The sequence below is a fragment of the Acinonyx jubatus genome, chromosome E4 (assembly GCF_027475565.1).
Source record: "Acinonyx jubatus isolate Ajub_Pintada_27869175 chromosome E4, VMU_Ajub_asm_v1.0, whole genome shotgun sequence".
In the NCBI taxonomy this organism is placed as follows: domain Eukaryota; kingdom Metazoa; phylum Chordata; class Mammalia; order Carnivora; family Felidae; genus Acinonyx; species Acinonyx jubatus.
This window is the reverse complement of record NC_069395.1, coordinates 26924304-26952275: the sequence shown is the minus strand read 5'-3', so window position 1 is coordinate 26952275 and position 27972 is coordinate 26924304. Positions and strand designations below refer to the sequence as shown.

The window sequence follows — 27972 nt, the reverse complement described above, 5'->3', positions numbered from 1 at the left end:
GGGATGAACCCAGAGATGCCTCTTGGAGACGGCAGCCTTGTCTTACAAGAAGAGAAGGGCCCAGAATGCCTTATCCCTACCTCCCTTATGGGCAGACCTTCGCGGAAGGGAGGGTAAGTAGAGAGACACAGAAGCGAAGATGGTGGAGTGTTCTGGGACATGAGCATCATGGCCTGGAGAACACGGTGGGCCTTCCTGTGCTTCTGACAGTGCTTCCTCAGGTGCAGAGAGGTGTGTGAAGGCACCGAGGCAGGAGACCTCCAAGTAGTAGATCCAGCAGGAGCCTGGGACAGAGCTATCCTTCCAGGTCTGTCCGTCCCCATCTGCTTGGTTTCCCAGTAAGTTTTGGGGAATCCTGGGGGCCCCTGCCCATGGGGTGATGAAGAAATGTAAGACACAGATCTACTGGTGCTAGCTGTGTGGCTTTTGACAAGTTCTTTAATCCAAGCCTCGGTTTGCCTATGTTTGAAATGGGGATAAAAATTTAAATGAGGCAAAAAAAAAAACCCAAAAAAAACCAAAAACAAACAAACAAACAAACAAAAATTTAAATGAGGCAATATATCAAGGTTCTTAACATTCGCCTGGCACAGAGTAGCCATTTAACACATGAAAATTACGATGATTATGATTAATGAGACAAGACTAACACAAGGCAAACAAATGAGAGACTAATTTAGGATGCGATATAATTAAGGATATTTTTAAGTGGTATAGACCAGACAGCCTTCAGGCTTGGAAGCAAGTAGGGGCAAGAAATAGGTTTAAAGAAATTGTAGTTAATTCATCATTCATGCCTATGTATTGGGCAGCTCCTATGTATCCTTTCTCTCCAAAGCACTACCTATGATATGGTGATTTGAGATATTTTTACATTTATTTTTTGGTTCTGTCGACATAGGACTGAAAATAATTGTACAGATTTAGGTTTTACACTGTGATCCTTTTTTTTTTAAAGTAGGCTCCACGCCCAACATGGGGCTTGAACTCGTGGCCCAGAGGTCAAGACTGGCATGCTCTGTAGGCCATGCCAGCCAGGCGCCCCTATGCTGTGATCGTTTTAAAGGTGTTTTATTTTCTGTTTCTCCCACTAGACTAGCCCTGCAGGAGGGCAGGGGACAAGTCTGCTTTGGCATCTTCAGAGCCTAACATGGTGCCAGGCACCCAGTAGGTGCCCAGTAAGCCTCCATGAACGGACGCCAGGCCCGTGCAGGGCGCCGGGACACACTGTGAGCCTCACACAGCTGTGAGTCGAAAGGGGAAGCCTGACTGATTTCACTTAAATAATCCCTCTGAAGGCAGCGTCAAGATCTTTCTGAGAGCGGAAGGTATCAGGCGAGAGGCCTCAGGTGGTGAGATGACAGGGCTGGCACCGGAGCCCTGACAGGGAGGCAGCAGGGGGACCAGATGATGGGCTTGGGACTCACGGCAATGGCGGGCTAGGTGGCCAGAAAAAGGGCCCAGCGCTGGGCTTAGATGACAGCGTGGCACCCGAAGGGTGGGGGGAGACCCCAGGAGGGACGCTGAGAAGTGAGCGGCTAAGCTTGGAGCCCCCTGGCCTTCACTGGAGCCCCCTGGCCCTCATTGCTGGGGGTGGGGGAAGGGACCTGGCTCTGGCGCGGCCCAGGGCCTGGGGGGCAGTGGGCACCGGAGCTGAGCTGAAGCCGGGCAGTCCTGGCGGGCCTGCAGGGTGCGGAGGCTGTTGGGCCCGATGGGAGGGGAGGAGAGCACTGCTGGTGAGCCGCGGCCCATGACTTAATCCCGCGGCAATGTGGCCGCTAATGAATTTCATACCCCTCCCGAGCTCTCCCCGGGTGGGAAGAGAGAGGAGGCGGCCAGGAGCAAAGCAGCAGCAGCAGCGGAGGAGGAGAGGAGGCCGGAAGCACAGGTGAAGGGGGCCAAGGGGGCAGAGAAGGCAGGAGACGGTCGGGAGGAAAAGGGTCTCCAGGCCACGGAGCCAGAGTGTGACAGCCTCATGGGCCAGCTCGCCCACATCACACCCGCCCCGCCTCAGCCCTGCCACGAGCGAGATCCTGGAGGTGGCCGGCTCCCCTCTGCCTGGTCTCCCGCACCCCCGTCTCCAGAACAGACAGGAGGGAGCAGTGGCCGCCTGCCTGCCGGAGAGCTACTGAGTTCAGAAGGGCCTAAGGACGAGTAACGCTAGTGCTAGAGCAGGGCCAATGACAACGCCGCCGGTTACCCGGCACCCGTCTCCAAGGAGCCCAAAGCTCCGCAAATCCAAGTTCCGCTTTAGGCAGAAGGGGGCCTCCCTGTTTCCCAATAAGGCTCTACATACAAGAAAGGAGCCTGAAATCAGGCAAGGTCGGCGAAAGGAAGACTTTCCCGACAAGAACATTTCAGGCTGAAGTGCCAGGCCACCGAAGACTGGGGGAAGGAAGCACGGTGGGGCGGATGGCCTTCCTTCCTGGGGGTCTCTAGGGAAAGCGGAGCCACCACTGTCCTGCTGTCTTCCCCAGCCCCCACAGCACTTTGCCAAGCCCACAGCCTCTCGTTGAGCCCTGGCCCACGGAGCAGACAGATGGGGCTGCCAACCACCTTCCAAAACATGTTTTGCCTTTTTGCCTTCGTTCTGTGGCTTGGCTCAGCTGGGCCCGAAAATTCCCCACACCTGAGGTGGGCCAAGATGGGCCGCTCCATGGCTAACATCACTGTTTCCAGCCCGAAAGCCCTGCTCTGTCCTCAGAACCGCCTTATGGGATGGGACAGCAGGTCTGAGGCCCTCAGATTAGCAAAGAGCAACTTCCAGGGCCGCATGGCGGGGGGCGAGGGGCGCATCACAGGAGGCCACGACTCGGAGCCTGGGTTGGGGGTGGGGGTTCTTGCTGCACAATCCCTTGTCCCATTCCCAGAATGCCTCCCAAAAAAGGGCATCCAGGACGGTTGTCTAAGAGCTGGCCGGGGTGGCCACATGAGCTCAATGCAGAGGTGACTGGATCGATGGGGCAACAGCTGTGCCCAGTAAATTACTTCCCAGCTCCCAGCCTTCAGGCTGGAGCTCCCTTGGCTAAATCCTCTGTTGATGGATGCCAAGGCCAGCGTAAACACACGAAGGAAACACAGTGTCTCTTGGCGAAGACACTTCATAACAATGCTCTGGATCCTTCCATAATACTGTTTTCTGAGCCACGGCCATAAAAAAGTATCCTTTACTGTGTATCTTTGGGGTCAGACAGCCGTTATGGGTCTTGATGTACCTTGGTATCCTGTCTGTCTATGTGTGTATTGCCCGTTTTAGACTGTGAGTCAGCTCTCAGAGTAGAAGAGAGCAAGTCTCCTCGCTTGCCCCATGGAGCCCTTTGAATGGACCCCCAAGGCCCCCTGCCACCCTCGCAGGGCACCGACTATGGGGAGGGAGAACAAGGAGGTAGCCAAGCATGGCTGCTCTTAGCTCTTTCCCACGCCATCACCCGAGAAAATCCCTTCTCACACTGCTTTCGGAAGTGCCAGTCTGATGGGGGAGACGCGGCCTCTGTCTGGGGACACGGTCAAGCTGATAGCCTAAGGGCCGAGCAATGCCACAGGAAGAGTGGACATAGGAGACCCAAGAACAAACCACAGGCAGATGAATGTGGGTGGAAGGCAGGGTGAGTGTAGGAGCGGAGGGCCTGCTCAGGGGGCCCCTTTCCTTGGCGAAGGGATGCTTACTTGCACACAAGCTGGGTGGCGGCTTCACGCTGGAGAATCAAGCCAGGGCACAGGCAAGACAGCTACACAGGGGCAGGGCTCCCCCTCCTTTCTGCTTCAGCCTACTGCTATGTGTCACCAGCCCCAGGAGGCTACAGAAGCCCGGGGCAGTGGGTGGGATTTCATTTGCACATGGCTTGAGACATCCTCCGGGAGCACTTCTGACCCAGCAGGCTGAGAAAGCAGGAAGCTGGGGGCCGGAGAACATTCTGGCCTCCATCTTTGCCTCTGGCTGGGTCCTTTCCCTTCACAGGGCCCGGAGTCAGGAGGCTCAGGGACTCAGAAGGGAGCCGGGGTTGGGCAGCCTTGTGGCTCAGCCCCTGAATAAGGCTGTGATTTGCCTCTGAATAAGGCCAGGGCTGTGCATCAAAGGTGGAAGGAGGGGGCCCAGGGGGCCAGGAGGGAGATGGGACATGCTCCTCGAGCCGCAGGCCAACCAGTCATTTTTCTCAGACTTTGCAAAACAGAATAAAGGAGACATAAGAAGAAAGAAGGCTGAGGCTTGTGCGGCAATGGAAGAGGTGGGCGAGCATCCGTGTCACCTGCTAGAGAAGAGATGGGAGTTCTGTTATTTCAGTAAAAACCACAGACCAGGCCTCCAGAGACCAGGGTTCTTGACACCAGGCATGGCGTGGGCAGAAACTGAGTCATATCATGTTTTATTAACTAATACCCCCCCCCCACACACACACACACACTGCGGATTACCATTCATTCTGTGAGTACTGTCAGTATAGTGTAGACAGCAAGGACCTTGGAGCCAGGCTGCCTGGGTTCAAATCCTGGCTTCAACATTTAGTGACTGTATAATATTCTGTAAAGGGATGATAGTACCCATTCCTGGGGTGGTTATGTGGATTTCACAAGCCAATGCAAAGTGCATGCCTGGTGCATAGTAAGTTCTTGGTAAACGTTAGCTGTTCTGATCCTTATATATCTGTCAGGTCCTTTGCCAGGATCTGGTTTTCTTTTCTTTTTTTTTTTTTTTTCTTTTTTTTAATGTTTATTTTTGACAGAGACAGACAGAATGCAGGTGGGTTAGAGGCAGAGAGAGAGGGAGACACAGGCTCCGAAGCGGGCTCCAGGCTCCGAGCCGTCAGCACAGAGCCCGACGCGGGGCTCGAACTCACGAGCCGTGAGATCACGACCTGAGCCGAAGTCGGACGCTCAACCGACTGAGCCACCCAGGTGCCCCATCAGGACCTAGTTTTCTGCCTTGGAGACCCTCAGTCCCACAGAGGGGGTAGACAGGGAAGTGAGCGGTAACTGCAGGAACAGAGTAAGCACAGTACCAGAGCTGTGGCCTGGGGGAGCACTGGTGGGAGCACTCTGCCTGTAGGGATCAGGGAGAGTGCCATATAGAAGGCAGTATATGATATGATTTGGACCTTGCAGGGTGAATAGGAGTTCCCCAAATGGAGAATAAGGGAAGAAGGACATCTGAAGCCAGGCTGAGCAAAGGCCTAGAGACGCAAAAACCAGGAAAACCTGATCTCACCAATCTGGTTCTCAGGTGCTAGAAGAACTATGGAAGGAAATGAAAATGGCAAGAAAGCGGGATCAGACGACGGGGGCCCCAAGTGTCATGCTAAAACGTTCGAATTCCATCCTGTAAACAGGCGACAGACACTGCAGACGCCTAAGCAAGGGAATTGCATGATCATGTCTGTGTTTTGGGAAATAACACGCCTCGTGGGTCCCGGAAAATAGATTAGGAAGTCAGAAGGCTGCAGAAACACGCAGGAGGGGTTTGCAATGACTCAGCAAACACAGAGGAGGAGAAAGTATTCTTAGTGCTTCCAGGCGCACTGCCGGTCACGCTGGGGCCAGGGCACAGGACACTGGAGACCAGCCGCGTGTCAGAACGCTACCAGGTCCTGGGGCTCCAAGAAGGGATCCGGTCAGGCACAGGTGCCTGGGGAGCTGGTAAACCAGGCAGAGAGAAGAAAGGAGGGAGGGGAAGTGGTGCAGGTCCTGGGAAGGACACATACTAGGGGACAGCTGCAGCACATGGACAGAGTGGTCATCCCTACACACGGTGGGAGAGGAAAGCACTGTCAGGAGAGGATTCTAGAAGGTGGAACACCTGGGGAAAGGGGTGGTTTCTAGACGGAAGGAGAGGTGAGCAAGGAGGTGTAGATATGAAATAGCTTGGCGTATTCCGGGCGCTGTGACACAGCCTCAGAGTTTGAGAAATGGGGCTGGGGAAGTAAGCAGAGGTCAGAGCATGGAGACGGGGCTGCATCCTGTGTGCCTGTAACTGTCAGCCAAGGGCGTGGGCCTCGATCACTCATGGTGACAGCCTTTAAAAATACAGATCGGCCTGAATCAGAGGCTGGGGCCTTTAGGCATTTTTAAGAGCCCTCAGGTGACTCTGACATGCACTATGGGGGTCCGAACCGTGGCTGTGGAGACGGGGAGCCACTGAAGGGTGACCTGGTGAGATCTGTGCTTAGCAGGAGCCAGGAGGGAGGGGCCAGGCAGGGAGACCCGGAAGGAAACTCCAGTAGTGGTCCAGGCACATGGCAGGAAAAGTGGGGGGTGGGCGTAAAAGCCATTAAAGAGGGGCACCTGGGGGGCTCAGTCGGTTAAGCATTTGACTCTTGATTTCAAGAGGTCTCATGGTTGGTGGGATTGAGCCCCCCGTCGGACTCTGCTCTGAGAACGTGGAGCCTGCATGGGATTCTCTCTCTCTTTCTCTCTCTCCCTCTCTCTTTCTCTGCCTCTCCCCTGCTCGCACACACTCTCTCCCTCTCAAAATAAATAAGCTTTAAAAACAAAAACCATTAAGGAAATAGACTTGATCTTGGGGAGCCCATATGGAGGGTAAGAAAGACAGGAATTGAGACTGTTTTAGAAAGGAGAAACTGAGTCCTAGATCAGTGGCTCTCAACAGTTTCAAGTGTGAGGATTTCTTTTCGGCATCAAAAACAAAAACAAAAATATCTGAGGATAGTTAAACTTCTATGAATAGAAAACACTTAATGACACCAAGCTGCACAGATCTGGAGATGATTTTTTTTTAATTTTTTTTATACTTATTTATTTTTGAGAGACAGAGACAGAGCACAAGTGGGGGAGGGTCAGAGAGAGAGGGGGACACAGAATTCAAAGCAGGCTCCAGGCTCTGAGCTGTCAGCACAGAGCCTGACGTGGGGCTCGAACTCATGAACCGTGAGATCATGACCTGAGCCGAAGTCAGACATTTAACTGATTGAGCCACCCAGGTGCCCTGGATCTGGGGATGATTTGAAAGGATTTGCATTTTTATCTTTCACAACAGCACAAATGTACACAAACAAGGACGTTGGAGGCAGAACAACCTGGGTTCAAATCCTTCCTCTGTCATTACTAGATGTGTGACCTTGGGCACTGTAGCACCTCAGTCTCTCACCTGTAAAATGGGCATGACAGCAGTACCTGACTCATGGAGCCAAATGAGGATCAGAATTGTACGTATAAAAGAACGCCCGGCACCTGTAAGCCTCCACAAACTTTAGATATTACTTTTACTATTATTCAGTTTATTTTTTAATGTTTATTTTTGAGAGAGAGAGCGCCAGCAGGGGAGGGGCATAAAGAGAGGGGGAGAGAGGATCCAAAGCAGGCTCTGTGCCATTTCAGAGAGCCCGTTGTGGGGCTAGAACCCACAAACCACAAGATCAAGCTGGTCACTTAACCATCTGAGCCACCCAGGTGCCCCACTGTTATTCAGTTTAAAGATGATGCTTGGTGCCCACGTGGATGTGAGGACCCCTGAGGTCATATATGGTGGCTGCCTTGCTCCTGTCCTCCTAGATCTCGTGACACGAGGCATAACTGACCATGCAGGTCCGTAGGCTGGTCATTGTCACATGGCTGCAGCACGGCCGTGCCCACGTGAGGCAGTGTCATTAACAGTCTGTGACATGGAGCAGGGTTGCACTAGCGACTTCTCAGATTATACCCGGAAGCTGAAAGTCAGATCCAGGTGCTGCGACTTGTGAAAAGCAATGTTTACAACATAAAATTAAGTTAGACCAGAGTTCCAGGATGGTGCGATCGCAGGACAAAAGAGGCATCCCGGAATCTGGGCGACGTCACCTTGGAAGGCAGAACGCGGTCACCACTCCCTTGAGCCTGGCTCCTCCAGCACCCGAGGAGCTCCAGAAGTAACGCTGACCGAGCGTTCCCAGGTCAGCGTGTGCTGTCACACCAGCTGACAATGTACCGGGACTGCTCAGCTGGCCCACAAGCCGACAACCATGGACAGGATCGTGGACATCGAGTGGAAAGGGATTTCAGGGTCCACCTGTCCCAGTACGCTCACCACGTGGCCGACAGACAATCCGTTTCTTCCTTCCCTGTCTTTGCACCCCACCCCCCCTTCCCTCTGGTTAAAACAAGAAGACCAGCTCTGTGCTCCCTGCCTCAGGGCACCCAGGAGACGGAAGCAGCCTACAAGGGTCACTGGCTTCATTTTCCACAAGCCTGCGCCCTTGGGGTCTTCGGGGCATAGATATAGTGTCTTGCCTAGAAGTAAGGGGGACAAGGAAGCCTCCTCCCCCAGAGAAGAAATGGCCCCCGGTCGGGGCCAGGTGGGGGGAGAACGTGGGGCTCTGTGGAGTGTAAGGCCCTGGTAGAGAGCCAGGCACCAGCACGTCTCCAGGAGGAAATGGCAGTCCCGGAGAAGCTTTGCGTCCTCTCCGTACACAGCCTCAGAAGGTGGCAGAGGGCTGCCGGCCCGGGGCCTCGGCGATGAAGAACGTACATCCCGGGTGCAACGTCGGCAGGGAACCGTGGGCACGCCCCACCCGGACACCCACCCAGGCCCTGGCGCCCCACAAACTCACCCCAGCTGCTGTATATTCCCAGGGGGAGGGCTACGACGAAGGACAGAGAGTTTTCCACCGGGCCACTGAAATGAGCGCTCAGATTCAGAAGTAAAGTCCAAGTGTAGAAGGAAGTTAAATTACAGGATTGTTTCGCTGCTGAGTCGACGTACTGCCATGGATACCTGTCCCAGAGAAACCGAGAACACGGAGGCTCGGAGAGGACCAACGAGTAGCTCCAGGCCACCCAGGCCACATGGAGAGGAGGCAGAGCCAGGAGGGGACCCAAGCTTGTAAGGCTCCAGGCTCAGCACTGCCTACCTTACACATGGGGCAGGAGGACCCAACAGCTATCAGAAAGGACTGGTCAGAAAGATACGGGCCAGAGAGAAAGAGAGAGAGAGCCGTGGGCCCCACTATGGAGTGATCATCAAAATACACCACTAAGGAAAAATAAAATGCACGCTTGCTTGTACTTTCTGCCTGTGTGCGCGTTAAATAAACCCGGCAAGACCCAAGAAACTGGTACGCTGATTGTCTCTTGGAGGAGACTGGACGACGGGGAGACAGGCAGGGGAAGAAGCCTGGTCCTTGTTCACCCTCGTGTATCTTTTGGATTTCGAATCAAGAGACTGTATTACCCATTCATGTTCAAAAACGAACATTTTTTTTTTTTTTTAAAGCGAGTGACAGAGAATCTCCTTGTTCAACCCTCTTAAATGTGATGAGACAGACTCCTACTGAGCACCCGGCGTGGGCCAAGCCCCTGGTGGGGGCTGTGGGTTTATGCCGTGATACACGGGATGCTGCCTCCAACCGCCAGGAGCCCACTTACCCCAGGCAACCCCGGCCCCCCAGGCTGGGTGGGGGGGGCGGGGTAAGTGGCCACAGGATGCCCACAGCTTCTCCCTGTGGCTCACTTGCCCAGACCCCCAGCCACCCTACGCTGTGAGCCGCGGTTGGCGAGGCGTGAGGGTCCGTCCCAGAGCCAGCCTCTGTGCGCCCGGTGACCACGGGGTGGTCTGAGCCAAAGCTCCTCCAGGCCACACTGCTCCTTCCTGGCAGGGGTTGGGGCAGGGCAGTGGGGAGGTGGGGAGCCTGAGCGTCCTCGCTTCTGTATTTCTACGGAAAGGATCATACACAGTCATGCCCTTTCTCCCTGGGCTGCAAGCATTCCCTGTGTGGGTCAAATAAGCAGTGAGCCTCCGAGATAGAGTTTCAACCCTGGTGGGAAGAGCGAGAGGGACCTGGTGTAGTCCACCACATCGGAGAGCTGCCTCCCTCCCCTGCCTCTCCCCCTGCATTTTCTGCCCCACATCATCCCCCAGCCCCATCCTAGGAGGAAGCAAGCGGGAGCCAGCATCTCCGGACTTTCCACCGCTCTCCCCAGCATTGACCTCACGTTGTCCTTAACACACTGGGGGGAAGCTGCACCAACTGGGGTCCCCCAGGACTCCGGGACAGGAAGCTCTTTCTGGAGGAGCCACATCTTTCTAGAGGAGTCTCAAGGTCTGGCCGTACGAAGCCAGTGAACCACAACATGCTCTCCCAGCTGATGTTTCCAATGAGCCCCGAGTTATCCCGGGTGTGGCCTGGGCAGGACGTGGGTTATTGCCTTAGACGAAGATATGTTCAAGACCTGCTCTCCAAGGAGCTAGAGTAGCGGAACTGAGATGTTAGCCCAAGGTCCTGACCCCAGATCTCAGGCTCTCTTCACACTCGCTGGAGGAGAACGCTTAGTACAACCTTAGTACAACCTCACATTTCCAAAGGATGAACTGAGGACAGAGAGGGAGAGAGACATCTCTAAGGTCACACAGCGGATGAGAGGCAAAGCCTGTTCTCGAGAACCTAGTCCCCTGTCTGCCGCTGTGGAGCTGGATATGTCCTCCATCAAGGGGATGAGAAAGGCAGGTTGGTTGAGGTGACCCTTCTCCCTTATAGCATCCCTGATTTGTCCCAACTCACCTCATTTCTCAGTCGCTGCCCCTAGACCACTGCTTGTGGACGCAAAGGTCTTGGAGAGCAGGCAGGTAAGTAACTGAACGGGGCCATCGAGCCCGTCCAGTCTAAGACGAGATAGCACAAAGGGTGCTGATTATGTTGCACAGGGAAGTGCTTTCTCTCCCTAAAAGCTTCAAATCCAGTTTTAAAAAAAATATTACTGCTTAAAAGCCTTCCAGTGAGGGGGGCACGTGGGTGGTTCAGTCAGCTCAGTATCAGACTGCAGCTCAAGTCACGATCTCTCAGTTTATGGGTTCGGGCCCTGCGTCGGGCTCTGTGCTGACAGCTCAGAGCCTGGAGCCTGCTTCCGATTCTGTGTCTCTCTTTCTCTCTCTGCCCCTCCCCTGCTCACACTCTGTCTGTCTCTCAAAAATAAACTTTTTTAAAAAATTTAAAAAATCATATTCCAGTGGGGTTTGGGGGAGGGGGGAACACGGAGGGAACAAGGTGGGCCGCGAGTTGGTGAGTGTTGAAGCTGGGTGCTGGGCCTATCGGGTTATTAATACTATTCTGCGTAAATGTGTATAGGTTTTAACTTTGCCACGAGAAACAGGTTTTTGCCAAGAGAAACGCAAAAAACACGTTGGGTCCTCAAGCCACGTTAGATCCACGGGCCACCCGTGAGCAACTCTAGGCACTCCTGAATATCCTCCTGGCCGTCTGTATGCTTCACCCCAATTCTCTCTGCTGAGCCCAGGATAAGGCAGACGAAGGAGGGAGCGGGGGAGACGCACGGGCTTGTCACGGCTTGGGGTTGCTCACCATCAGGGAGCAAAGACTCTGGGATTGGATGGACCCCCATGAAAAATGGATACAAGTCACAACCCTGCCCCATATCCTGTCTAAGCCCTCCTCCCACCCCCCTGCCCATCCTTCCTGTGCCTCATGTGTGTTGCTCATCTTTCTGGAACTCGACGTACCACCCGCCACAAGCAAGGGAAACGAGCAAGTCTAGGGTCTGCTGCGCTCAGCCTGCAGGAGGGGACATACGCCACCTGGGTGAAAAATAAAAAGGCACACGTGGCCTGGCACGTCCAGGGTTAAGGTGAACCTTGAGTTGTGCTGGCTTCCAGCAACACCTCCCCAGCAGGGCGTGGAAGGCACAAGGTTTAGGGTGGAAAGGGGGTGGGGAAAGAAGGAGTGGGTTTCGTTTCCCTCCTCCACGGCTTAGGCTGACCACCAGGCACCGTAATCTCGCTCCTAAACGCGAACATCTTCCCAGTTTATCAAGTGCCCTCACATCCGTGATTTCATTTAATCCTGCCAACCCCGTGAGGTAGGTATTATCTCCACTGCACAGATGAGGAAACTGAGGCTCCACGTGAAACTGAGGGACTTGCCCGCCATAGCACCGCTCGTGAGTGGCAGAGCCCAGGGCTGCTGATCCTAATGTCAGCGTTCCTCCCTCTACCCCCCCCCCCCCCACCGATGGGAGGTGGGTGGAGGGAGTTCCTTGTCACTAGGCGCCACGGCTCTCTCTACTGTGATAGAAAAAGTGAACCAGGAGCAAGGGACCGTGACTTTAGGTCTTACGTCAAATCTTACTTCTGCCCGCCTTTGCTGTGTGACCCCGGGCCGGACTTTGCCGTCTCTGGTCCTCAGAGCATCCCTCCAGCAGCCAAACCGAGGCCATCTTCCTGCCAGCTCACCGTATGGCAAGACCCCACTCCCTTCGCAACCCTCCTAGAGAAGGTGGGAAAGGGCAGGATGACCGCTGCTCGGGAAACACCCCACGCCCCTCACTGGTTTGGGAATTTAACACCGGGGGAGCAACGGGCAGCAGAGGCAGGGCGATTGTTCGGAGGAGGCATGAAACAGGCTGGGGCTGGACCCAGCTATGCAGCTGTGGCCTGTACAGAGGTTGCTTTTCATGCCTGTTTCCTCTGTTCATTTGGCTTGTTTTCCAAACATGGGTCAAACAATCTCCCCCCCAGAAGCAGCAGCAACAGAAGGAAATGTTATTAAAAACGAGTCCGTTAGTGGGCATGGTGTGTGGATGAAGTCTTTGGGAGTTTTGGCTGCCAAATAAAGACTTTATTGTTGTCATTCCTCCTTTCCCAAGCTCCCTCCCTCCCTCCCTCCTTCCTCCTCCCTCCCTCCCCTCCCTCCTCCTTCTCCTCCCTCCCTGCAATCTGCCCATCCCTCCCCCTAACCTAACCTCCCCACCCCACTAGGATCTGGTAGAAGCAAAGTCAGGCAAACACAAGCGGGCAGGCACCACCGGGAGATCAGAACTTCTAGCTGGCTCTCTGCTGCCACAGCTCCACCGAAGGGTGGGGGAGGAAGAGGGGGAGCCTTGCCTGGGGAATAAACCCACAGCTCAGAGGAGAGGCAGGTGTGTGCAGGTAAGCCCAGTGGGGAGATGCGGGGGGGGGAAAGACCCCTTCCTCCAGCAGGGTTCCTCCTGCTCTGTCCAGCTGATGTTACTGATCTGGTCTCTACGTCCTCCTTGCCTCCTTCCTTCCTCCCACCTTTTTGCCTTTCAAATGAGCTCCAGTTAGCCTTCCCCATTTCTTCTGCGCCCTCCTCCACTACCTTCTCTCCCTCATTCCGTGCCTACGTATTTGCCTGATGCAAAAGTCACACCTTCTGGGCGCCGATGTTTGCCGTCGCACAGGGAGTTAGGCTGCACACAGTGTTCCTACACCTCAGGTGTTTCTATGGAAACCCGACTCTAGAACCCATTTCTTTGCACCTTTCGCATACTGTCACGGGCCATCATGGGCGCACACACGTCCCAGGGAGACCGCGCTTTCCCTGCACACTCACGTCAATACACACACAATATGAAGGTGTCCTGTCCGTCCCCTCTCTGGCTGCATCCGACGTGCAGAGCTAAACCACATAGTGACTGGGTGCCAGCACACACACACACACACACACACACACACACTCACTCAGTCTCTGTCTCTCTCGGTCTCTCTGTCTTGTCTCTCACCCTCTCACATGCCTCCCCAGCTGTAAGAGCAAAGAGAAAGTGGGTCTCCCACTGAGATAGCAGAGCCAAAAGAAAATCATGTGTCCTGAGTGAGGCCGAGCAGGGAGGAGATGAACCAGGGCAGGCGCTGGAAGGGTTGCTTCGTTCTTTAGAAATTAATTGGGTAGGAGGGAGAAAAAAAAGTGCCTTTCCAACTTGCACAGTGTCTTCCCAGTAGCTCTGAATTTCCCTCTCTGGTCCAAACCACTTGGCTTTTGGAAAGAAAGGGAAGAGAGCAACCCAACTTCTAAGCCTTGGAGGTCCTACTTCCCAGCTCTGGGGACAGTTCATTGATTTTCTTTCCCCCCTGTGGGCAGCCAGAGAAGATTTCTCTTTAAAGCAATTTCAAAATCATCCCAGGTTGGCGAGGGGTCCTTGTGGCAGAGGGCAAAAAGACGGTAATTCTTCCATCAGTCAGGGAGGGGAGGCTGAAGTGGATAATTGAATGGGTCTCATTTCCTAGTAGGCTGGACCCCCTCCTCCACAACCCCCCCCCCCACCTTATGCCTCTACAAAAGCAGAGAGAGTGCTGTCCCAGGACAGGTAGCGGTGGGCAGATCAGGGTTGCCAAATGGGGTCGATCTTCAAAATTACCTGTGGGGGAGGGGGAGCCTACTAAAAATATAGACCTATGGGATGGAACCCAGGAATCTACTGTTGTTTAATACTCGAGGGGATCCTAATGGTCAGCTAGGGTTTGAGCACCTGAATGAGGGGCCTGAGAGAGACCCATGCCTGGGCAGTGTTAGCTGGGCAGAAGGGCTGTGCGGTTTCCTGGACAAGGACCGCCAGTGGAGGACCTCCAGGGTGTCCTGAATGGGCCACCCTCTTCCGAGGAGTGGGAACATGCACCTGAAGGGACAGGGAAGATCTGCTGTGGGCCTCTTCCTTGCAAGCAGCGGCAACCATATCATAGGGAACCTTCCAGAAAGAGAGTCCCCCCCCCCCAAAATAGCTCCAAAGAGCTTATGTGTCCTCTCACTTGCTAATCTGCTTGAGCACTGCACTGGGCCCTTCCCCATCCCTTCTAGATCCCCTCTCCTCCTGCCCAACAGCTGTCTGTTCCCATGTGCTCAGAGGATGGGCTGAACACCAAGCTCTGCACTCCCCCTTCACCTCCCCGGTGGGCAGCCCCACTTATGGGGCATGTGAAGGAAGCACATCAAGGCTGGAAGAGGCCAAAAAAAGCCAGGTGCAAGAGGTTGGAAGGGGAAGTCATGGATCACAGGGGGCTCCAGGGCCTGCTGAAGAAGTGAGCCTGTGCCTTACCTGGCCAGCATCCCTTCACCTGCTCTAGAAAGACTTCAGGTGGGGTTAGTGAATTGGAAAGACAAAGTGAACCTTCCCCTGGGCGGCTGGGGAGCTTCTACGGTCTCCAAATAGTTGATTCTAAGGCCCAAGTGTGGTCTCACAGACCCCAAGGGAGGAGGTTGCTGGGTGTCTAAGAGCTGGGGGAAAGCCACCAGCCAGTACCCACCTGGGAGAATCCCTACCTTTGGGTAGAGGGCAGGGTTGCCCTCTGGCCAAGTTAAAGAGACCCCATTGCTTTGAAAAAATGTCAACAACAGCTTAACATTCACTGAGCACTCACTTTAAACACACTTACTTATTTAACCTTCAAAGCAATCTGCTAAGAAGGGGTTAATGTGCCCACGTTACAGATGAGGACACTGAAGGTTGGTAGAGGTGGGAGGTTTGCCCACGGTATCCAGCTGAGCAACCGAAGAGTTGCAGGGTTGAGACCCAGATCTAGATAGAAGTGCTGAAGGCATCAGACAGATTCTTCTAGGCTTTCTTCAGGGGGTGGAGATACCGGGAGAGGGAGGCAGAACGAAGGATACGGGGAGGCGACAGGCTGTCAGAGGAGGACCGCCATCCCGTCCCATTCTGTTCTTAGTCCCTTGGAATGGAAAACTTGCTCTTCTGGACTAGTGGCCTCAGACCAAAAAAACTTCATTCTGTTTACACTTTGCCTTGTGGTAGACGCTGGGGAGACAGATGGTCTCTCCATAATAGTGTTATATTTATTTTTAGTATTTGTTGATCTGTGGTTCATTTTAAAGTCGCTTATCACACTTGTTTCTGACAACAGCTGAGTGAGGAATAGAGGGATAGGGAAGACTTGTTATCCCCATTTTACAGGTAAGGAAACTGAGGCTGAGGACAGGGCCGCGTAACTAAGTAGCAGAAGATGGGCTGAGAATTCACAAAGCTCTCTCCCCAGCGCCCCAGTCAGGCTCCCCTGTATTCTGATTCACCCCCAGCTGCATCAATAGTGTATTGAATTCATCATGCCTCCACAGCCCTTTCCTTACCTGACGACCGCACAAGTCCACACAGCCCTACTTGGAGGCCTTAAAAGGGGTACAGGCAGCCTGAGGCTGTCTCACTCGTCTGTTGACAAATGATCACCTGATTCTCTTGACTTTGTCCTTCTGGGCTTCGGAAAGAGAAAAGGGGAGCAGGATAGCTTTCAAATGTCTGAGTTTAGAACGGAAAGAAGGAAGCGAAGAAAGAGGGTCATCCCAATGGGCACAGCCCTGGGGCAGGGGGCACCCCCATTCTCCATGGCAGGGATGCTGGCTGGGTTAAGCCATGGAGGCTTAGGGGTGACCAGCTAGGCAGGAAATCTGACAAGAAAAAAAACTACCAATGAGTACAGTTGACCCTTAGAAAAACTCAAGGTTAGGGGTGCCAGTCTCTCCCCCACCGCTGCACAGTTGAAAATTGGCATGTAACTTTTGATTCCCCCAAAACTTAACTACTGATAGCCTACTGTTGACCAGGAGCTTCACCGATAACAACAACCAACAGTGGATAAACACATGCTTTGTATGCTGTATGTATTATATGCTGCATTCTGACGATGAAGTAAGCTAGAGAAAAGACCATGTTATTTTAAAACATCAGAAGGAAGAGAAAATACATTTACAGGGCTGTACATATATATATTGAAAAACATCTGCGCATCAGCACACCCGCGCAATCCAAACCCGTGTTGCTCAAGGGTCGACCGTAGCATGGAGTAAACCTTCTTCTGTCAGGCCAACCTGACTTCCAGGCCGACCCCAATCCCACACTCTCCACGCAAAGCCAACTACCTTTAAACTTGCTCTTACTGACTTGGCAAACCCACGCGAACCTCAACCCAGCCCTGCCCTGCGTCTCAACATTAGTCCTGGGTTTCAAGCCTTAAATGAATGAATTCAGGAGCTAGGTAGGGATGCGGGCTATCTCACTTTAAAAATCAGAGCTTCCCTAGAGAACCTGCTCTTTTATAAACAAACAGATGAATATGTGAAACCCCTGCCACTTGTAGAGATTTTAATGTTCTACGACATGCCTGCGTGTGTGTGATTTCATTTCATCCCCACACACATGAGGAGCTTGGGGCCTGGGGAGGAGGGTCCGAGCCAGGAGTCAAGCCCAGATCTCCAATACTTGGAACTGAAATTCCAAATGAGAACTCTCGTAGGAAATGTTCTTAACTGGAGAGAGTGAATGTTGGGCTGGGCTTTGCCCCCGTGAAGCAGCAGGTCTCTGAGAGCCCGTGCCCAGAACAGCGGGAGGTTAGTGCTTGTAGCTGGTTAACAGGCGCCCATTGACTAAGCAGTGAACACAGCCCAGCAGAACGCTGCGAAACGCCCAGAACGCTGGGGCGGTGTGCTTGCAAAAGCATACGAAATTTAAAAATCACACACACTTATGACCCACCCTAAGGGAGTTTTTGATTGGACAGAAGGCTCTGGAAGGCAGGAACATAAGAAAGTGTGACTTCGGGCTTTGTTGGGGGTTGGGGGGGCGGGTTATGACTCCCTTAGAGTCTAGGGACCTCCACCCCGTCACACAGATTCTGCTTTGGGGGACGTAAGACATCGCTGTGTATTACCAGGGCAATGGCAGAGCTGTCGGGACCTCCCCCTCTGGACAGTTAGGCTCCAGCAGGAAGAGGCGTTGCCTAAAGAGAAAAGCCTTAGAAATGAGCTCTGTTTTCTCAAGAAAGAAGCATGGGCGCACACACACACACACACACACACACACACACACACACAGAGTGGTTAGCCGTGGGGCTAAGAGAAGGGTTGCTGAACAGATCCATCCAGTGTTTCTCCACGGAACAGGCACAGAGAACTTTTTCTCTAAAACCTCCTAATGGCTCTGAGAAGAGCGATCTTTGCTGGAAGCTCTGGACCAGCTTTATTTGCATGACTCGGGGCCCAGTACCTGGTAGACACTTTGGGTGACAAGGGCAAGGAGGGGAAATAGGGAGCCCCACGCAGCCAGTGCTGGGAAGCCTTTTGCTTATTTCCAGCTTCCAGGTAATTGGAAAATAAAGACGTGTCAAAACAAAAAGGGTCACGAAATTGGGGGCTTTAAAAAATGTTTGTTTTTAGCATACGGACCCTTGAACCACCCCCTTGAAATGCATATGACTGTGCTATTTTCAAGAAAAGCACAGGGCTAGTAAACTGTTAATTCATAAATCATCAGTCAATAAGGTACGGGCCCCGGCAGCAAGACTCAAGTTCAGTTTACAATGAATGTCTTCTCTTTCCAGTCCTTTGGGGACTGTTGGATCCTCAGCTGGAGCTAACGTCAAGAATCTAACTGTGGGGTTCTTTGTGGTAGGATGCCCGGGGAAATGGCCCCCATGGACCCCCTTGGAGGAGCCTGCCTGGGGAGAGACCCCTCTGGACGGAGGTGGAGGGCAACAGAGGCTGCAGGGAAATCTCTTGCCTCCTTCCTGCTCATCTGTCTTCCCTCCCTCCCTCATTCCCTTCCTGTCCTCCTTCCTTCCCCCTCCCTTTACCCCCCTCCCATTCTCAGTGTACTATGTAAGGACACACACGCACGCACATGGCATGTGGACCATACACATAGGTGTATGGTGCAGAGAGGGGAGCGTGTGTGTGTGTGCGTGTGTGTGTGTGCATGAGAGGGAGAGCAGACTAGGTGTCCTGTATGTGTGTGTGTGTGAAAGGTGAAGGGAGACACCCTCCGCCCCTCAGGGTTGAGCTCTGCCCTCTCTCCCTCTCTCCTATTTCTTGTCACCCTCGGTGCCTCCTGAACACCTGGCCCAGGACGAAGCAGCTGGTGCCAGGCTTCTATCATCTTCCTTTGAGCAAAGCCAGCAAGAAGCATGCAAGGGAGGAGTCTAAGCTGATGTGGGCTCAGAGGAAAGACAGCACGAGGCCTGGAACAGATGCAGGGATCCCAGGGTCCAGATGCAGCTGGGGACACTCTGTGGCCCACTCTAGCTCAGAGGACCCCAGCAAGCCTGTCCCCCGTGGCCCAGACCCCAGAAGGGGAGGGACAGACCACCGCGTTGTGAGGAATCAGCAAGGAGGGCCTGGGGAAGCAGTGTGGGAACCGGGACCCTGGCTGCAGACCAGAGGGGAGTGTCCTACGGCTGATGGCCCTGTGGAGGGGAGGGAACAGGAAACCCCTCCCTGCCCCCTTCCCAGCCAGGGGAGGGGAGGAAGCCTGTGGGAGCTGCCACTTTCTGTCTGCAGCCCGGGTCTATTGCTTTTTCTCCAGCTTAAGTCAACGCAAACCACGTGACTCCCTCTGAAGGGTCATCAGAGGCACTGGGAGCACAACCCCCAAATATCCTTCAGTGACCTACTCCGCTATGTCACAGAGGCTAGCGGGAAGTTCTTCTTCATATCCTGTCTCAAAACCACCAATTCCAGTGGTTATGGGGGCAGCAGTATCATGTCCGAAGAAATGAAAGTGATTTCCCTACAGCTTTTGATCCCTTCCCTGTTTATTTTCATAGGAGCCTCCACATCTGGGGAGAAATTCTTGGTATGCCTCCTGCTGGCAAAGACCAGCGCTGAGCACAGGGGTAAGGAGTGAGCAGGGGCAGACACAAGACACAAGCGTGTCTACAGCACTTTCTTTCCTTTCCAGGACCTCCACGAGCCCTGCTCTGGAAGGCAGGAGACCTGGGTCTTTGTCCTGGGCTTGCTGTTAAACAGCTTCCTGCCCTTGCTTGGCAAGCCGCTTCTTCCCTCCAGTGCTTAATTTTTGTAAACAGTGGAGTCTGGGCTTGATTGGTGGATTTCAAACCATTTTTAGCAACGCAACTCTTCTTTCAAATACGCGCTTTGGCCAGTCCTCTATACATAACAGATTTGAAAACAAAGGGACTGCTCGGGTTGGCACGGGGGGTGAGGTGGGGTGCCCCAGATCCACCCACTCGGTCTCCCTCCCTTGGGGGTGCTCCACAGAAATAGAGGCACAGTTTGAACACCACTGGATTACGGGATCTCTAAGGACCCTTCCAGATGGAACACTTAGGACTCTATGTTTCCTAACATCCCTCTTACAGGAACAAGGATGATTTTCTCCTGCTGCAGATAGGGAGACCGAGTGCTAGAGAGGTTAGGGTTAGGGTTAAGGTTAGGGGTTAGGGGTAGGTTAGGGTTAAGGTCTTCTCCAGCAAGCCCCAGAGCTCCCGATTCACAGCCAACGTGCTTTCTGTAAGGATGGCTCACCCTTGCCAGAGCAGGCTTAACATACTGAGCAGCTAGGCCTCTGGGCCAGGGGTCTGGACCCTCAAGCCCTTGTTATTTTCCCATCTGCTGGATACGGGCAAATGAAGAGTGCTTCTACAGGTCCCTCCCACAGCCCCCCTGGCACCCATCCTGGCCAACTCTAGCCACCAACACAGGGCCCCTGACTATGGAGGCCCAGATGGCTAATGATCTCGTGTGTCTCCTCCCTTCAGGTACATCACCTGGATCATGAGGTCATCCCTCTGCTGGATCCTCCCACTTCTCCTCATCTTGGCCTCAGTGGCCCAAGGCCAGCTGACAAGACGCCCCAGACCTAGGCCCAGGCCCAGGCCCAGACCCAGGCCCACACCCGGCTTTGTTCAGCCCCATGAGCCATCAGAGCCTACAGACCTGCCCCCTCCCCTCCCACCAGGCCCTCCATCTATCTTCCCTGACTGCCCCCGGGAATGCTACTGCCCCTCTGACTTCCCTTCTGCCCTCTACTGTGACAGCCGCAACCTTCGAAAGGTCCCCGTCATCCCACCCCGCATCCATTACCTCTATCTCCAGAACAACTTCATAACTGAGCTCCCAGTGGAGTCCTTCCAGAACGCCACGGGCCTGAGGTGGATCAACCTGGATAACAACCGAATTCGCAAGATAGACCAGAAGGTACTGGAGAAACTACCCAGTCTGGTTTTCCTCTACATGGAGAAGAACCAGCTCGAAGAGGTGCCGTCAGCCCTGCCCCGGAACCTGGAGCAGCTGAGGCTGAGCCAGAACCAGATCTCCAGAATCCCACCCGGCGTCTTCAGCAAGCTAGAGAGCCTGCTGCTCCTGGATCTCCAACACAACAAGCTGAGTGATGGCGTCTTCAAGCCCGACACCTTCCAGGGCCTCAAGAACCTCATGCAACTCAACCTGGCCCACAACATCCTGAGAAAGATGCCACCCAAGGTCCCCGCGGCCATCCACCAGCTCTACCTGGACAGCAACAGGATCGAGACCATCCCTAATGGATACTTCAAGGGCTTCCCCAACCTCGCCTTCATTCGCCTTAACTACAACAGGCTGTCAGACAGAGGGCTGCCCAAGAACTCCTTCAACATCTCCAATCTGCTCGTGCTCCACCTGTCCCACAACAAGATCAGCAGCGTGCCCGCCATCAGCAACAATCTGGAGCACCTGTACCTCAACAACAACAGCATAGAGAGTGAGTGGGGGTGGGGCAGGGCCGCGGCCGCGGCCACGGCCACAGCCAGGGAAGGGGAGGTTCTTATTGCCTCAACCCTTTCTTGGGAGCACGGGGGGGAGGAGGTGGAGCCAAAAAGCACCTGACTTGGCACTGGACTTCAAATCTTGACCGTGTCACTTACTATCTATATGACCTTGAAGAGAGAGGTCAGCTCTACAGAAGTTTTCTCATCTGTAAAGTGAGAATGGGAATAGTACCTTCTGTCACAAAGTCGATATGAGGATTTGATAGGTTAACATCACGTGCCTAGAGTACCATGCTTGGAGGGTAACAGCTTGTCTTCCTCTGTCCCTTCTCGTTAGCCCCAGCTCCTCTGCCCTCCGGATCTACAGGTAGTAGGGTTGACACGGAATAGAGTCATGGACATTCTCATGAAAGCGGAACGGTGACATTTAAATGCCTGCCCTGAAATGTCCTGGGCCTGTCTGCCGCAGAAGCTGTGATAGCAAGACTGAAATGAGGTTTAGAAGAATCTCTTGAAGATGTACACAGACTGGCAGCCGCATACTCAGGATAGGCAGCTGGCAAAAAAAAAAAAAAAAAAAAAGTGGCAGCCAGAGAAACATGTCAGTGTGAAGGCTCTTTCTGAATCTATCTGGAAGGCTGGACTATTTAGTCATATAAGATAGTACATTTCAGGCAGAATTTGCCTCAGCTGCACTTCTAGGATCCTGGGCTTTGGATAAAAATCACAGCCCAGAAGAAGAGGCTGGAAGTCCCAGTTTTGCTTCGATCAAAAATGTCAGGTCTGAGTAGAGCCATCAACAGAAAGCTTTAAGAACAAGGGAGAATCCCATCTGATCCTTGAATAAAACCAGGCTACATTCATACCAGGAACTCAGCAGCTATAGGATGAAGGCAACCGAGGGAAAAGGGACGTAGCCCCGAAATCATATCAGCAATCCTTAGTTTCCGAGCCCAAGAATGAGAGTGAGATCGTTGAATTTCGACAATCTTGAAACAAATGAATGGGAGACCAGTCTCATTCACTCATCTGGAATAATTACAGAAAGTGGGGGAGGGCTTTCTTTTTTAAGTTTATTTATTTTGAGAGAGAAAGAGAGTGAACATAAGTGGGGGAGAGGCAGAGCGAGGGGGAGAGAGAGAATCCCAGGCAGGCTCATGAACCATGAGGTCACGGCCTGAGCCGAAGTCTGCCGCTCACCCGACTGAGCCACCCAGGTGCCGCTAGGGGAGGGCTTTTTCAAAGGTTGCAAAAGAACAAATTCAAGAAAAGGGGAAACTCTAATTTTATCCTGCAGGTAGTAAGCTGATGGCATGCATTACCCCCAGAAAGCTAGATGGGTTGGGAAAACAGGCAGAAAGAACACTTCAATAAAGGGCTCACAGGTTTCTATCGGGTTATGGAAGAGCAGGCGGCTGGCAGATAACCAGCCTTTTGAGGCTGAAGTCCGAAAAATCACACCCCCTCCACAGGTACCCCTTACCCCCAGCCTGTCTCCCGTGTCGCTGGCAGACAGAATGGGTGGAGTGAGCCCTGGGTCAGTGTGATAACCATGTTCTCAACAATGATCTTAATGCTGCCACCTGCCCCGTCCTTTCCAGTGTGCAAAATGCCTTCACCAGCATTCTCTCATTGGAGGTGAGGGGCAGGTACCACTGTCCCCATTTCGCAGATTTTTAAATTTTTTTTAACGTTTATTTATTTTTTGAGACAGAGAGAGACAGAGCATGAACAGAGGAGGGGCAGAGAGAGAGGGAGACACAGAATCTGAAACAGGCTCCAGGCTCTGAGCTGTCAGCACAGAGCCCGACGCGGGGCTTGAACTCACGGACCGTGAGATCATGACCTGGGCTGAAGTCGGACGCATAACCGACCAAGCCACCCAGGCGCCCCCCATTTCGCAGATTTGAACGAAATGTCAGGGTGGTAAGGTGACAGGCCAAAGTCACAGCGGTCATAGGAAGAAAACCCACCTCTGTCGGGGCTCTTTCTGCTACTCTGATGAGGAATTGAGAGGAAGAAGGAAACCAACATCAGCAACAATGATGCTGACCCCACAGATGATGATGAAAGAGGCAAGGTTTAGGGAGATTAAGAAATTCATTTGGAAGGTGACATATCTGATGTCATCTGAGCAGAGGTGGAATCTCGTTTTCCACTGGAAAGCCGACCACAGCGTGGCCACTGCTTACCTGCCCAGCTTATCGCCCTGGCGCATCTCATCGTGCTATTTACTACTCCCGGATGTCGGATGTCACCGTGAGCTTTGCGGCCTCTGCAACTCTATCAGAATAGGTCACTCTATCAGAACACCATCCCCCAGGTCTCCACCTGCTGTGGTCCCACCCACGTGTGAAGGTTCAGCTCGCAGTTTACTTCTTCCAGGACTCTGCAGAGTGAATTTCCACTAACAGTGGTTGATCGATTCTGACTTAGTTCGTTCTGCAAATGAATAGAGTAAACCCATGCACCCAAGGTCACGGCTCCCCAAGGTCAGCCAATCCCAGAGAAGAGAACTCAAATTCTTTTTTATTTATTTTATTTTATTCTTTTTATTTTTGAGAGTGGGGGGAGGGGGTGGAGAGGGAGGGGCGGGGAGAGATGGACAGATCTGAAGCAGACTCCCCACGCTGACAGCGGCCAGCCCGGGTTCTTATCCTCAGCCGTCCTTCCCCTCTTCCTTGCTCGTGTTTGCCTCCAGCCCCGTGTGTCCCAACCCCCCACCCACCTCGCTGGCTGACTTCTCCCTTCTTCCTCCACAGAGATCAATGGGACCCAGATTTGCCCCAACAATCTAGTCGCCTTCCATGACTTCTCCTCGGATCTGGAGAACGTGCCACACCTGCGCTACCTGAGGCTGGACGGGAACCACCTGAAGCCGCCCATCCCACTGGACCTCATGATGTGCTTCCGCCTGCTGCAATCCGTGGTCATTTAGGCCTTACGCTGCCCCTGGGTCTCCTCTGAGCGCACTTGAATGCTAGTGGCCCACGTGCCGGTGCCCACCATTCGTTTTCTCTTTGTTTTTTGCTCCCAGCTTTGCCTTTCTCGTCCCACCTTCCTGAGGCAGGGCCTAGCCAACACACGCCGCTGCACCCGCGGCTTCTAGAGCAAGACGTCTAAGGGCTAGATGGGGTTCACCCCGCTCACAGACACCCACAGCACACCCAAACCTCTAGCCCCAGGAGCTAAAGACTTCACATCCTCTTCTGTCCTCCTCCTCCCTGTCACTGCTGGGTAAGTCCGGGCCATGGACTGACGTCGGAACTTGGTCCTGGCCAAAGCAAGCCGAAGACGGTCGGGAGGAGCCCAGAGGTGAGGTTCGGCAAGTCCTGCTGGAGACGCCGCCATGATGGACAGCTCCGGCCCCAGAAGGCCCCTTAGCCAAGGATCCCGCCTTCTAACACTGCCACCCCACCTCCCTGCCCACTGGCACCACACACATCGTGCTGGCTCTTTACCGCCTGTGTTCTCCAGCAAGGAAATGCAAGGGAATGGCCGAAGGAAGGCAGAGGGTCGGGGTTCCTGCAAGGATCCACATCTGGCAGTCTCTTCACAGGGATAGCTGGGGCTCTCCTCAGCACACACCCTTCTGGCTGGGCCTCGCTCTTTCCAGAGGAAGGACAGGGAGGAACAGCCCAGGAAAGTAGCTTTAAGAACTAGGTATCGGCCAGCGGGCGAGGGGAGGGAGTCAAGAGCCCTGGGGTTGGGCCCTTGTGGGTGCAGATGGTCCCACAGCCCCTTGCCCGTCTAGACATGAGGCTAGGCCTCAGGCAACACAGTGTCCACAGGGAAGGGTGCAGAGTCACTAGCCCTGCCCCGCCATCTGTTCTCGATCAGTGTGGACGGCCCAAGCCTCTCCAAAGCCCGGAAGCAGTTCACGAGAAAGTGTTCTGGGAGAGGCGGAGCACCTGGAAATCTCCCAGAAGCCTCCTCCACAAGTTCAAATTGGCTTCCCCCTCTAAGGCAGACGCATCAGTGACACCTGGTGGCTGGTACAGGTCACAGCTGGCTCCCGTCTTCCCCCTCGCCTCTCTCTGGGGTGGTTTCACGAAGTCAAGGAGCCGGCCTCAGGTTCCAACTTGAAGAGCCAGGGGGGAAGTGCACAGTCTCCCTCTCCTCTGGGATGCAAAGGGCGCGAAGGTACAGAGGCCTTGAGGCCAGGGGCTGATTCCTATCGTGGGTGAGCACAAGTGGGAACCTTCAGGAACGCAGGTGAGGATATGGCTCGTTCCTGTTTGCTGTCTGACCTTGCCGGCCCCTTCTGCCCTCAGTCCCCACATCTGCGCACCGAGGCCTCTCCAGCATTCATGCTCTAGTCTGCAGCTCCACTCTTTAAACCATGCTCTAATTATCTAATATTATCCCTTTCCCTTGCAGTAATTTATTCCCTACCTGGACTGTCTCTCCCCTCACACTTCCCCACCCTCCCTGCCCGGGCCAAGTGAGGGGCTTGACCGGCCTCCAAGCAGAGCCTGGACCCCACAGGACCTGCTCCCATCCCCTGTCCCTTCCGCCCTCCAGGGGACGCGGCCCCTCTACAGCTCCCTAGTGTACATGTTGGTGGAGGTGAATGTTCTAGAAATAAGTAAGACACCGTGCCCACCCAGTTCCAGAGATGTTTCAGAAATTGGATCAAGCCGGGTCCTTAACTTCAAGAAATTCCCATTGTACTTGATCTCGTCTTTCTCTCTTGCTCATTTACGGAAAACGGGGCCCATTTCATCATAGCCTCCCCCCGCCGTGCCCCCCACCCCTGCTGTGCTCCCATGTAACTGCCTCATTCTTCCTAGCTGCAGCTGGTTTCTCCAAGGCTCCTGCTTAAAGTCAGTATATCACTGTGGCTATAAGCAAGCTCGTGCTAAGCCTGGATAAGCCCCCCTTCTGCACCTTCACACCTTGCAAACCTCAGCCCCTCACATGGGGCCCTCAGGGGGAGCACAGCTCCTGTGGTTCCCCTGAGGGCAGGGGTCCTTTCTGGTCCTGCAAACCTAAACTGTTTCGCTCCAGCAGCAACACAATCGGCATCATCCCATCGGCCCGTCTAGATTAAGTCTGCTTCCTCCGTTGCTCCCTGCAGCTGTAAGCCAGAAGGGATTTCCCTAGGATTTGAGGAAGCCCCTCCTCCACACACAAGTTCATTCTTTCAGTGCCATTGACATCTACGCGTCCAGGTGTGTAAGTAGGTGTGTAGGTTACTCTACATAGATCTGTTCTTTCTCCAAAACCATGTTAACTTTGTGAAACAACTTCTACATCCCAACACGCTTCACAGCAGAGGAAATAAAGTGATATGAAAAATATCCTGCTTGAACTTGACAGTGTGAACACGTCAAGAGCGCCTTGGAGCTATCTTGCCACCCTTCTCCTCCCACCGCCCACCTCTTACCTGCTCTAAGGAGATGATGGGTGGAGAAAGGATCTGATTCCTAAGAAACTCTGAGAAAACCATTCCAACGCCTTTTCTCGGCAAATTTCTCCCAAACTCACAACGGTCAGAAAACACTGTTCCTAAAGTCAGATCGGCAATCTGAGAGTTACATTTGAAGCCCAAAGGCTTGGATTCTTTCAACCCGCAGATATCAAATTGTTGGGGGTCTCCCACAGGCTCATTACTGAGCCAGATACCGAAAGACACAAAACAGTCACCGTTCCTGACCAAGGAAAACTTCCGGTTTAGTTGCGGAGATGTAGTTAACAAACACGGAAGAGTGGCAAAGCTATATCAAGGGCCGAGAAGAGAGATTCTACAGGCCACGCAGAAGGGCAAGAACCGGGTGCCCAGAAATCTGCCTTCAGGTAGAAGGTCGATTTCAGAAGTGGGTTCGGGATCCTCCCGGCCTACACCATTTTCTTTAGGCCGAAAACTGCCAGATACTGCCTCACCCCTTAATACCTGCTTTAGTTCAGTGGACATCGACTATGTGCAAGGTTCCCAGCTCAGAATTAAGGGTAGGCCATATCCTTGTCCATGCCCTTGAGGAATTCTTAGCTTGGTAAAGGGGAAAATCCTTGGAGTAATTCCATGTCCTAAGTGTTCGTAGCAAGGCAGAGTACAAAGAGCATGGTGGGGAGGGCCTCTACCCCTGTGGAGGGACGCCAGAAGGACTCCTATCTTTTGAGCTGGATCTTAAGGGATGAATCAGATTTTGCGTGGTGGGGGAAAGGGCGGGGGGGGGGGGGAATCACATAACCAGGAGAGAAAAGCCAAAAGGTAGGAAGGCATGGAGTATATAAAACCTGCAGTGTGTGTGTGTGTGTGTGTGTGTGCACGCCCGAGAAAGGAAGAGGAATGTGTTTAGGGTCACAGAGTGGCCTGCCTCAGCAGGGAATATATACACGTTGTCCAAAAAAGCAGGAGGGTTCCTGAAATTTCCACCCCCGCCCATGCAAGGGGCAGCAACGGGGTCAACTGGCCAGACTCCTGTCCCCACTGCCTGCCACCTCCTTTCCATCAGCATGCCTTGTGCTTCTCCTGAGACATGGGGATTAGAAGGGCCTCTGCACCGCCCTCCCCGTGTGCCACAACCGCATGATGGTGAGCGGGCTCCCACAGATCACACACATGCACGGAAACTAGAGCGTGTGTAGGGAGAGCTTGTAAAAGCGGGAGGAGAAGCTGGGACGGGGTCTAGGATGGGACTCCTGAGTCCGAAGGGGGCTCTTTGCCGGGATGTGGGGGAGCCTGCGCATCCACCCTAGGAGACTGGCTCAGGCTGCGGGCCCCGCCGGCTCCTCCTCCGAGTTGGCAGAGC

The 27972-nt window shown here is 53.6% G+C and overlaps 1 protein-coding gene across 3 annotated transcripts; it reads left to right on the top strand.

Moving 5' to 3' along the window:
* Positions 1-1826: 1826 nt before the first annotated feature.
* PRELP (proline and arginine rich end leucine rich repeat protein) lies at positions 1827-26520 on the top strand. Of its 3 annotated transcripts, none has more exons than XM_053209109.1 (3): positions 1827-1888; positions 20231-21210; positions 23980-26520. In XM_053209109.1, exons 2-3 carry the CDS (start codon positions 20247-20249, stop codon positions 24153-24155), a joined length of 1140 nt encoding a protein of 379 aa, XP_053065084.1. In that variant the 5' UTR covers positions 1827-1888; positions 20231-20246; the 3' UTR covers positions 24156-26520. The 3 variants fall into 3 exon arrangements, with proteins under 3 accessions (XP_053065084.1, XP_014923311.1, XP_014923382.1); XM_015067825.3 differs by lacking the exon at positions 1827-1888 and adding an exon at positions 12698-12865; XM_015067896.3 differs by lacking the exon at positions 1827-1888 and adding an exon at positions 12702-12855.
* The last annotated feature ends 1452 nt before the right edge of the window (positions 26521-27972 follow it).